We start from the raw sequence: 12,795 nt of genomic DNA, 5'->3' as shown, positions 1-12,795 counted from the left end.
CTAATCAGGTTTGAATGACATAATCCCCTTCAGTTTTAGCCCGACTCATGTTACACTTAACTTCATTTCCTATTATTATTTATTTCCAGTGTGAGAGCCGTCACCAACGTTAGCATTGTTTGTTGCCATGGAGAGACAATGTCCACATGTCTTTAAACATGATGCTTATTGTAATAACGACTGATCACAAACAATAAACAAAATGTAATAATCGTAGAGATAAATTCAATTATGTTTTGCTACATTATGTTCTATTTAATTATATGGTAATAAGGATGTGTGTATGGAGTCTAATGGGGAGGAAGCTGCAGACATGCTTGTGTTGTGGTCAGTAGTAGTCTGCTACAGAGACCCCAGCATGGAAACACTAAACCTAATTTAGAAATGGGTAATGACCCATATACACTAATTCTACACTCATAATGATCCTACACATCTGTTATGGACACTGTATGTGTGTATATTTCGGACATACTGTAACTACAAAGACTTATGTCCAAAACTGAGGCACAATCTGATGGGATTTCAGATTACTGTGTTATACATTGATGTACAGTATGTACTATGCTACTATTAACCATGACTCGGGATAAGAATATCATGAGAATTATATGTGACCTCTTCCATTCTCAGCCTGAATCATATTTAAGTGCCTTGTATGAGCCTGTTAGATGACAGATCCACATCTCGTCTGTAATAGTTTGAGTGTGGAGGCTGTTATTCTCTCTAGAAATTCCATCAGGGTAAGGCCACACTCAGACTGGGGCAATGTACGTCTGAAGGTCAATACGGCAGAGTTATAAAGGTTAAAATCCTCCGGCTACAGAATAACTATGGAGTTGAGCAGAATCTCTTTCCCTCGTTGTGCTGAGAGGGAAAACCATTTATTTTACATGGATCAATTTTGTGGATCATTTTTCACTATTATGTCCTCATATAGTTTCCATAACAACTTTGCTCTAAATATTTTTGCAAAGCCCCTCATTTGATTACTGTGATGCATTAAGTGAGTTAGGCCTACTAACATGGAATACATGGTTAATACAGAAAACAGGACTGATGCAGGGACAGATTTCACCCACTGAGTGAATAGTACCATTATTGAATTGTATTTTGTACATGTTCAGCCATAACAATCAACTACAAGGCTTGCATTGTCACATAGAGTGTTCTTAACAAACCTAACTGTCATTGTTCAAGTTAAAAAGCGGGGCACTTTAATTAATGAATGAATGTTTAATTTAAAAAAAAGTCAGGGTTATTATGCGTATAGAAGCCGTGATATCATAGATCTACAAGGGACACGGAACGGAACTAACTTCATATATATATTTTTAAATAGGCAGCCGGTTATGAACAAATTCTTATTTACAATGACGGCCTAGGAACAGTGGGTTAACTGCCTTGTTCAGGGGAAGGACGACAGACTTTTACCTTGTCAGCTCGAAGATTCGATCTAGCAACCTTTCGGTTACTGACCCAACGCTCTAAACACTAGGCTACCCTACCTGCCGCGACATGCTTGCTGTGTTTGAATGCCTGTGAATAATTACTCCACAGTAAACACTCACATGCTTGGATTCTCAAGCACTGGCAGGCTTTCTGTTTGTCAGATTCTGCTTAAATGAAGTCATGGCTAATCCAGTGAAGCATGCAAAGTTGTTTACCTACGACCTTTTAATTGGCACCACGCGCGAGCACTGTCCATGGTTCTTAAACAAAATCTTGCACGCACCTCAAATAATGCGTTCTGTAATAGGCTTTACTTCCTCATTGCAAAGGAAAATAACTTACACTTGAATGTTTAGTGTTGACAATGTTTCCTCAACTTCATAAACTTGTCGAAATACAACTTAATTTTATGGTGCAGCGTCGTGATTCATTCACGACCTCCCCCCCCCTCTCTCCCCCTCTCGCTCTCTCGCACATAAGACTACTGGTGAACACGCAAAGTCGCCCTTTGTCCTTCAGCCTGAGAAGTATGCGACATCTGCCATTACATTTCCCCAGGTTGTTGAAGCTATATTTTCTGGACGGTTACAGTGATATGGGCATAACAACTGGATCCATCCACCTCCTGACTCAACTGGTCGAAGGTAAGTCCGGGACAACCATTGTCACAGCGAGACTGTTCAAACTTTAACATAGCCTATCAAATATTATATTATTTACGCGAACTGCGTTTGGTTTGTAAGTGTGGAGTCCATGCTCGAATAAAAACGCACAGATCATTTAACAAGTTGGGTGCATGTACAATTTTGGGTGGAGTTTTGTAGCTACGTTTCTTGAATGAAGTGAGACTGTTCTCAGAAATAAAGTTACTGTACAAACAATGTTTCTGTCGGAAAAATAAACGTTTTTAAATGGTTTTAACAACATGGCTGTTGTTGTGCTTGTGTAATAAAACTGTACTATTGGAGAAACATATTAGCATGTTGTTACATAATACTTTGGTAATTGCATTTTAATTGGATAGCAATGAGCTAATCGTTTTTGCAAGAGGAATAATAGTGACTGTTCCTTATATCACTTATGTAATAACTCTATTATTATGCAATTATAAAGCAATTTCCAAAGTCCTATGTAACAACAATGTTGATATTGTAATAAACCCAAAGTTACAACACATGTATAAGAACTAGATGTCAAGTGTTACTGTATTTCCTGATGTCTCACTCATGAAAATATATTTGTTAGTAATTTGGAAGCTGCAAAAGTGGTCTACTCTAATGTTGAGGTGATTCCATGTCCCTCATGTATTTAATTGTAGGCTATTGGCTATATTAAGATGTATATCTAAGGGCCCTCCAAACCATGTGCTTATGATCATATATTTAGACTAATTCAATGAACTGTTGTAGTTTTTGGTTCTTCATCAAGTATTTGGCAGCCATCAAAGAAATATATTTTAGTTTTTTAAATGTCACTTGCATATATTCAAATACCTTCAGTAATATTTGGTTTTCTGTGAGGTATTCAAAGTACTTTTAAATATTATTTGTTTTTCTGAGACCTGTATTTGAATATCAAAGAAAAAAGTTGCCTTTTAGTTGAAACTCTATATAAACTATATTACACTACCTCGAGTATTTGAAAAGTTGGTATTTTCAAATAAACTACAAAAAATATTTGCGGCCCAGGTCTGGAGTGTCTTATCATTGTGACTTCCACACGATATCCCTGAGGCGCGAGTCTTCATGTACTTCCCTTGAAAAATAGTTTGCCCTACAGCCAATTCTGTCGAATCAAAATAATTAGCAAAAACAATCAGATTTCGACAGAAATATGGCTGAGACGCAAAGAAAGTTCAAGGAGAGGGGGTAGAAAAATGATCAGATGAATATTGCCATTGATAAAATTCAAAACAAAACGAGACATTACCTTTTTCAAGGTCAGTTTCGCAAAAAGACGCATTCTTGCGTTCTAACTACCCGCTATTCAAAGCGCTCTGAACAAATTAAGGGAATCGTTCACAAACATTGGCACATTCTAAAATACGATGATAGTCTCGGTAATGTGTTTTCGGACCTTCCATTGGTCGTATTCTCGCAGAAATCTCAGAGACCAATTGGTACACTCTGATTTACCACCCCAAGATATTCCTGAACAACATCTATTTGCGCCCCTACTGGATGGAAATTACAAGTGTAATGGCTGTGCTCAATGCAATGGTACTTATAAATGTAGATCCTTCAAACACCCACAAACAGGGAAATCGATCCCAATCAAAGGTGTTATTACGTGCTCCACTAATGCAGTTATTTATCTTAGAACTTGTCCTTGTGGTAAAAATGATGTGGGTAAAACAAAGCGTAAATTAAAAGTACGTATCTCAGAGCATCGTAGCTCCATTAGGTGGTAAAACTTGACTTACCCAGTTGCGGCCCACTTTTTGGAAGAAAACCACTCGATTTCGTCTCTGCGTTATATTGGCATCGAACATGTCACCCTCCCTAGGAGAGGGGGTGACCTTGATCATTTATTGTTAAAACGAGAGGCTGCCTGGATCTTTAATGTAAAGACCCTTGCACCCTTCTGTCTCAACATAGACTTTGATCTTAAGCCATTCTTGTGATTATTGTGACTTTGCCATTGTAATTGTTTGTAAGCTTGTGTAGTCTAAAATGAATCTATGATCTTATGCTATCCATTCGTTTTTTTTGTATGCTGTTCTTTGTATGCTATTTTTATTTTTGAGAATTAACCAATGATATTAGGCCACACTTGGCCATGATTACAGACACCTGTGTGTCTTTTGACACTATATAAACGAGTCATCTCGCATTGTTTGTGATGATACCCTGATGATGACAGCTTGGCTGTCCAAATGTTGGATATTACATTTTTACATCTGAGCTCCTAGAGTGTGTGGCTCTCCCTTATTTTCTAGATTTCTATTCCGCTAGCCAGCTGTCCTGTACCTTTAATTTCATGATTTAAAGTGAGGCCAGAACAATTATATTGTTTCTCACCAGGAATCTCCCATGCTGTAGTACTGTGTGTGTGTGTGTGTGTTAAACAGCTAAATTGGATTGCCGAAGGACTCCTCCCTGGGAATTGTACATGGTAGATCTTATTATGTTTCCTAATCTTCTATTAACTCTCATATTCCTCCCCAGGGTGCCCTGACTCAGATAGACCGACTCTGTCTTTCTGCCTGTGTGTGTGTACAGCGATCATCCCTTTCTCCTCTCCTCTGTCCCATAGTTTTCTCCTCTTTCTTCTCTCCTCCTCCCCTCTGTTCTCAGGGTGTGTTGTTTGGTAGAATCTGGTGTTGGCAGGTTGTTTCTGTCTCTCCTGCTTGGCTCTGTGATGCAGAGTGGCGTGTGTTTTTTCCACACTCTGTTACACTCCTACGTCAATGCAGAGCACACAGTGATGTAAAATTTCCCACCTCTCCCAGTGTAGCACAGACTTCCCAGAAATTGTTACAACAAGTGGTGGCAATTTTATTGGCCTTGTATACTGTCAGGTTGTTTATTTGCGATGGACTGTGCAGAGAGAAGAAAGGTGATCCAAGCCCTCAATAGAAAAACAGATTAACGTGCTTTGAGTGGACTGAACATGAGAGGGTCTAAGAGAGCAAGATCACACACAAACACGGACACACACGTTCCAGGACATGTTCCAAGTTGTGTTCCAGTGCCCCAGGTTCGTTCTCTGTAACATGGTGAGACAGAATGTAGCAGCAGCATGCCGTGCCCTTCTCAGTCCCAGTGAGGTGAGAATTCTTCCCTGAAAACCAACTCAGTCAGACAGCCAGTCATACTAGCACATTACCGGAACCAGCTGTTGGGGCAAGCAGCTGTTGAATCAGATTACGCTAGATAAGCTAGTGGGCCTGACAAGGAACTGCTTTGTTTTTTTCTCTCCAGATGCCATCCATAACAATTAGTAGGAGCTGTCCTGTTATCATCCTGTTATGTTTGAATCAGAGGGTCTGGGTGTGAGGGGCTACATGTGCATGTGGTATGAGGGAGGGAAGAGGAGCTCTGTCTGACCCATAGACATACATATGTACATTATTATTGCATACTGTTTAGACACATCGTTGGTCTGACCCCTATCCTCATTGTAGATTCATAAATAAATGTGTTTGCCACTCAGGCAGCTAATTGGACAGTTATGTAATGGCTGTTTGGTCTCCCTGAATTAATCCTTAATGCCTGAAGCAAAACACAATGACTCAGAGCAGGTCACTGATTGATTCATAATGTTGATGTAACATTTAATGTCAGGTCTGTATATGAGGTTCTCCATAGGGCCACCTATTACAGCATCTACTGTACGTGTGTACATGAGTGGGCGGGGGCTTCATGAATAATTCATGTACAAATATGTTTGTCAGAATACCGAGAATATGAAAGAATATGAAACGTGTTTGTCTTACTTTCACCTCAAACACAAACGTATCAAAAGAGCAGAGCAGGCTCTCTTCCTGATCTTTTGAGTGTTATGACCATTCTGTATTTCTATGGTTATGACCCTGTAAGTGCAGCACAGCACTGTTTCATAATTGAACAAAATGGGGTATCTGAGGGATAACAGATGGGGGTACTCATACTGTAATGATATTTGAGCTGATGTTAAAAGCAGGAAGGAAGCCTCTATCAGGTACAATCTTATCACACAGTCTAATGGAGTTGCTTATGGGGCTGCTTCACAGCATGCAATGATCCTTAAAGTCTCTCCTGAGTGTCTTTCCATTGATTTTCTGATCAGGTAATCACATCGCTGTCTGAGTAATGTTTGTGCTGTAGATACTTTTTGTTCTTACCATGGTTCCTTAACAGCTATTACAGTGGTGTTCTTCCATTTGCTAAATGTAGTTATGGTGTTGTTTGTTTTGTGTCATAGGGAATTGCTATACCTGTAAATCGAGCTATCTGCTTTGTTACTGTCAGACAGAAGAGGGTTGGGGTTGGTGCAGAGATGAGCTAGAGATGAGCTAAGACATCAGAGAGAGATTGGGGTCTCACAAAGTGTAGAAAGTATAAAAGACAGCAAGGAAGATGAACAACTGCACCAACATCACTCTCTCAAAGTGGACAGCATCCCTCCCTATTCCCACAGTCAGTTACACATCTTTAGCCTGATAGGATCTGTGCTGTCGTGACATGGAGACAGGCGCTTGCTGATAGACCTCTATCTATCTGTACATCTTCCCCTCACAGTTAACCCACAGTGGCAGAATGAATGTAGTCTCTTGCTGTGACAGTAGCTAGCTAGTGACCAGTGCAGATTCAAGATTACAGGGTTAGCCATGGTAGTAAAGCACCCCTGGAGCAAATTAGGGTTAAGTGCCTTGCTCAAGGGCATATCAATAGGTTTTCACCTTGTTGGCTCAGGTATTCAAACCAGCAACCTTTCAGTTACAGGCCCAATGCTCTAACCACTCGGCTACTTGCTTGTACTTCTACAAGCCTATAGAATTAGTGGAACAACTTGACATTATTAACTTGGCTCTTATTATCAGATTAGCTATCTGCTTAAATGTCAACATGTATGTTTCCAGGTAAACCACAAAATGTAAATGAGCTGTCTTAGAGGTTAGGGTGACCTAATAATGTGTTCTGACTCGACCTGTCAGATCACATCCTATCCCAGTGAGTACTTTCATCGAAAGGATTGCTGTCCCTCCTTATCCAAAGGCTTACAGGATAAGGAAACTAACATTTCACTTTGTAATTTAGGTAATTATTAGGTCAACTATTTACTTTTAATTTAGTCTTTAGTGTTCAGCAGTTAACATTCAGGTCAAATCTACTTTCTACAAACACAGCAGCAGGTGGATAAATATTAGGAGTCAGGTCATTGCTGCTCACCAATAATTCTTTGTAAATTGGATCTGAGAATTCTCTTCGTTCATACCTGTCCTAAAATATCCAGGGGTGATACTGCATATTGATTTTGAGATATAGGACACTACTGTGTGGATTTCTAAACCCTGCAGCTACGGGAAAGGGCCTTTATTTGCTCACCTGCCATTTTCTTCACACCTGGGGAAAGGAACACACCTGCTCTCTCCTCTACCAGTCAGGAAGCTGGTGTCAGAAATCACAAAGGAACCAAGTACAAAATCATCAGGTAGTTGATTGTGAGGAGTACAGAGAAAATGCTTACACACACACACTAAAAGAGATGCACTCATGCTTAGAATTAATACACTATGGGCTGGTTTCCTGGACACAGATTAAGCCTTATCCTGGACTAAAAAGAAGGCTTAATGGAGAATCTCTTATCAAAAGGGTATGTTATCTTTGTCATTACCAGGTGTATCTTATAGTTCTGAGATTGGCCCCAAAGCATACTTGAAAAGGATAACCAAGACCAGACAAGATGGAGATGCTCGACATCACCAACTACTCCAACCTCAGCTCAGACAATGGAAGCAGCAGTCTCTTCTCTGGGAGTCCCTATAAGACGGTAGAGATTGTCCTCATCATCCTGGTGGCCGGGTCACTCAGCCTCGTCACCATCATTGGCAACATCCTGGTTATGCTCTCCATAAAGGTTTGGATTAAAGATTCATCACTTAATTTTTTTAATTAATCATATTCTTAGGATACAGTTGAAGAGGTCACATATTGGATAGCCAATATTCAGTGCACCTAAAATACTGGAGACCTGTTATTCTTTAGTGCTGTGATTGAAAGATATTGGCACAATGCATTGCACATTGTTAGGGTCAGGAGTTACTCATGACCATGTGACCTTGGCCAGACCACATGGTCAGGAAAAACTCCTGGTCCTACACATATCATTGTCTTTTCTAATATTCTCCTGTATGCTCTCCATGAAGGTCAACAGGAACCTCCAGACTGTCAACAACTATTTCCTGTTCAGCCTAGCCTGTGCTGACCTCATTATTGGCCTGTGCTCCATGAACCTCTACACTGTCTACATTGTGATTGGACACTGGCCCTTAGGCCCGGTCGTGTGCGACCTGTGGTTGTCCATTGATTACGTGGTCAGCAACGCCTCAGTTATGAACCTCCTCATCATTAGCTTTGACCGCTACTTCTGCATCACCAAGCCTCTCAGCTATCCGGTGCGCCGCAGCACCATGATGGCGGGGATGATGATTGCGGCGGCCTGGGTGCTGTCATTCGTAATATGGGCTCCTGCCATCTTGTTCTGGCAGTTCATCGTGGGTGGGCGGACGGTGCCGTCTGGCGAGTGCTACATCCAGTTCTTCTCCAACGCAACGGTGACGTTTGGCACGGCCATCGCGGCCTTCTACCTGCCTGTGGCCATCATGATCAGTCTCTACTGGCGCATATCCAAGGCCAGCCGCAGCCGGGTACGGAGGAACAGCAGGAAACCTTCAGGGAATAGCCTGGGAGAAGGCCCATCGCAGAGCCAGGAGGATGGGTGCAGGGCCCAGCCCAATGACTGCACTGTGACTGGGGAGGAGGAAGAGGAGGAGGAGGGTGGGGATGGAGAGAAGTTCGGGGAGGGGGTCCAGCAGCAGAATGGCAGGGAGCCCTGCAGAGGGGAAGGGCCAGACAGAGATAGCTCTACCACAACAGTCAGCAACCTTGCCTCATCATCCAATCAAAAGGAAGAGCCTGGCCTATCACAGAAGGGGTCAAACGGTGAGGCCAAATCCAGCCAGACGTGGTGTTGCTCTCAGAACCAGGCCACAGGCTGCGGGCCCAAACTCTCCTGTATCAGAAGCAACCCCCGGCCTGAGGGAGAGACATACACAGCCACGCACAGCAACACAGATTCCACCCCTGCCACAGAGAAACACAGCCTGGTGACACGGACGCTGTTAAAGGTGTTGATATATAAATAATGCACAGCAGAATAGACAGCAACTTCCCTTAAATAATAATATGAAGTATGTGTAAAGTGAAAAGATACATACACTGAGTATACAAAACATTAAGAACAACTGCTATGATCCCTTATTGATGTCACTTGTTAAATCCACTTCAATCAGTGTAGATGAAGGGAGGAGACAGGTTAAAGAATGATTTTTAAGCCTTGAGACAATTGAGACCTGGATTGTGTATGTGACCCATTCAGAGGGTGAATTGGCAAGACAAAAAGTGTACAGTAAGTGTCTTTGAATGTGGTATGCTAGCAGGTGCCAGGCACACCGGTTTGTGTCAAGAACAGCAACGCTGCTCGGTTTTTCACGCTCATTGGTATTAGAAATCTGACAGCACTATGGTGTTATAAAAGCATCTGCTAAATGAGCTAAATTTACAAAACATTAAGAACACCTGCTGTTTCCATGACATAGACTGACCAGGTGAATCCAGGTGAATGCTATGATCCCTTATTGATGTCACTTGTTAAATCCACTTCGATTAGTGTAGATGAAGGTGAGGAGACAGGTTAAAGAAGGATTTTTAAGCCTTGAGACAATTGAGACATGGATTGTGTATGTGTGCCATTCAGAAGGTGAATGGGCAAGACAAAAGATTGAAGTGCATTTGAACGGGTTATGGTAGTAGGTGACAGGTGCAACCGGTTTGTGTCAAGAACTACAACGCTGCTGGGTTTTTCACGCTCAACAGTTTCCCTTGTGTATCAATTATGGTCCACCACCCAAAGGACATCCAGCCAACTTGATACAACTGTGGGAAGCATTAGAGTCAACATGGGCCAGCATCCCTGTGGAACCCTTTCGATACCTTGTAGTCCTCAACCTAACTCAATATTAGGTATGTGTTCCTAATGTTTTGTATACTAAGTGTATACTTATAACCAAAATCAAAAAGCACAAGATATTTTATGTGTGGTAGGAGAGAATGTAGAATCATGAAAAAAATGCATGCGTATTGATACAAAAATCTATCACTTTGCTGTCTCCAGGTGACAAAGAGGAACTCCAAGCAGAGCCCCAAGAGGAAGACGAAGAAGAAGGGCCCTCCATCCCGGGAGAAGAAGGTGACGCGCACCATCATGGCCATTCTGGTGGCGTTCGTGGCCACGTGGGCGCCTTACAATGTGATGGTGCTCATCAACACCTTCTGCTCCAGCTGCATCCCCAACTCGCTGTGGACCATTGGCTACTGGCTGTGCTACATCAACAGCACCGTCAACCCAGCCTGCTACGCCCTGTGCAACACCACCTTCAAGAACACCTTCAGACAGCTGCTGCTCTGCCAGTACAGGAACATACGCACGATGAGGTCATGAGGACCAGGGGGTCAGGGGTCATGGCTGCTGTCTTCATTCACTCAGATACTCACAGGACTGGATAGGTGAAAGTAGGTGATGCTATTGTTTAGACCTACCCTGTTTTGATCTGTGCAGAGGCTGAACCAGAGCAGAAGGGAGACAACTTCTTAGAATGAAATTCAGCTCAGATGTGTATCTATCTATGATGGTTTTATGTGAGTAGGTTCCAAATTAGACTACTATTCTCATGAAACGTTTGGTTTCAACATGGTGGCTAAACTCAGTTTAATAACCACTTTCTATGTTATGGGTATGTGACATGTCTACTCTATGGTATGAATTTGGATATTTCAGGTATGTCTGGGTGATTCTGTCTGACATCTTGTGATTGCTTGTTGTCCTGTGCTTGTATGCTGTTTGCAATTTTTTTTTTTACCTTTATTTAACTAGGCAAGTTAGTTAAGAACTAATTCTTATTTTCAATGACAGCCTAGGAACAGTGGGTTAACTGCCTTGTTCAGGGGCAGAACAACAGATGTGTACCTTGTCAGCTCAGGGATTTGATCTTGTAACCTTTCAGTTACTAGTCCAATGCTCTAACCACTTGGCTACGCTGCCGCCCCTGTGATAGGCTAAACAGGTACAGTGGCAGAGGTTTGCTCAGAGCTGTTTCTGCACTGTTCAGACACTTAAGGTTTGTTTGTTGATATACTATGACACATGGTTATAGATGTTCCCCTGTGTACAGTTGAAGTCGGAAGTTTATATACACCTTTGCCAAATACGTTTAAACTCAGTTTTTCACAATTTCTGACATTTAAACCTAGTAAAAATTCCCTGTCTTAGGTCAGTTAGGATCACCACTTAATTTTAAGAATTAAATGCCAGAATAATACTAGAGAGAATGATTTATTTCAGCTTTTATTTCTTTCAACACATTCCCAGTGGCTCAGAAGTTTACATAAACTCAATTAGTATTTGGTAGCATTGCCTTTAAATTGTTTAACTTGGATCAAACTTTTCAGGTAGCCTTCCACAATAAGTTGGGTGAATTTTGGCCCATTCCTCCAGACAGAGCTGGTGTAACTGAGTCAGGTTCTAGGCCTCCTTGCACGCACACACTTTTTCAGTTCTGCCCACAAATTTTCTATAGGATTGAGGTCAGGGCTTTGTGATGGCCACTCCAATACCTTGACTTTGTTGTCCTTAATCCATTTTGCCACAACTTTGGAATGAGTTGGGGTCATTGTCCATTTGGAAGACCCATTTGCGACCAAGCTTTAACTTCCTGACTGATGTCTTTGCGATGTTGCTTCAATATATCCACATAATTTTGCCTCCTCATGATGCCATCTATTTTGTGAAGTGCACCAGTCCCTCCTGTAGCAAAGCACCCCCACAACATGATGCTGCCACCCCTGTGCTTCACGGTTGGGATGCTGTTCTTCGGCTTGCAAGCCTCCCCCTTTTTCCTCCAAACATGACGATGGTGATCATGGCCAAACAGTTCTATTTTTGTTTCATCAGACCAGAGGACATTTCTCCAAAAAGTACGATCTTTGTCCCCATGTGCAGTTGCAAACCGTAGTCTGGCTTTTTAATGGCAGTTTTGGAGCAGTGGCTTCTTCCTTGCTGAGCGGCCTTTCAGGTTATGTCTATACAGGACTCGTTTTACTGTGGAAATAGATACTTTTGTAGCTGTTTCCTCCAGAATATTCACAAGGTCCTTTGCTGTTGTTCTGGGATTGATTTGCACTTTTCGCACCAAAGTACGTTCATCTCTAGCAGACAGAACACGTCTCCTTCCTAAGCGGTATGACGGCTACGTGGTCCCATGGTGTTTATACTTGCGTACTATTGTTTGTACAGATGAACGTGGTACCTTTAGGCATTTGGAAATTGCTCCCAAGGATGAACCAGACTTGTGGAGGTCTACAATTGGTCTACAACCAGACCTTGTGGAGGTCTTGGCTGATTTCTTTTGATTTTCCCATGATGTCAAGCAAAGAGGCACTGAGTTTGAAGGTAGGCCTTGAAATACATCCACAGGTACACCTTGAATTGACTCAATTATGTCAATTAGCCTATCAGAAGCTTCTAAAGCCATTACATTTTCTGGAATTTTCCAAGCTGTTTGAAGGCACAGTCAACTTAGTG

General features: G+C 41.9%; 1 protein-coding gene across 1 annotated transcript; it reads left to right on the top strand.

Annotated features, from left to right (window-relative positions):
• The first annotated feature begins 1,937 nt into the window (after positions 1–1,937).
• LOC106573323 (muscarinic acetylcholine receptor M2) lies at positions 1,938–11,500 on the top strand. The gene is made up of 4 exons (XM_014148276.2): positions 1,938–2,096; positions 7,774–8,013; positions 8,303–9,283; positions 10,330–11,500. The coding sequence occupies exons 2-4, from the start codon at positions 7,840–7,842 to the stop codon at positions 10,654–10,656; spliced, it is 1,482 nt and encodes a 493-aa protein (XP_014003751.1). The 5' UTR covers positions 1,938–2,096; positions 7,774–7,839; the 3' UTR covers positions 10,657–11,500.
• Positions 11,501–12,795: the final 1,295 nt, after the last annotated feature.

The sequence above is a fragment of the Salmo salar genome, chromosome ssa16 (genome assembly GCF_905237065.1).
Source record: "Salmo salar chromosome ssa16, Ssal_v3.1, whole genome shotgun sequence".
NCBI classification, from domain to species: domain Eukaryota; kingdom Metazoa; phylum Chordata; class Actinopteri; order Salmoniformes; family Salmonidae; genus Salmo; species Salmo salar.
The sequence above is the reverse complement of the archived record's forward strand: the minus strand, read 5'-3'. Positions and strand labels throughout refer to the sequence as shown.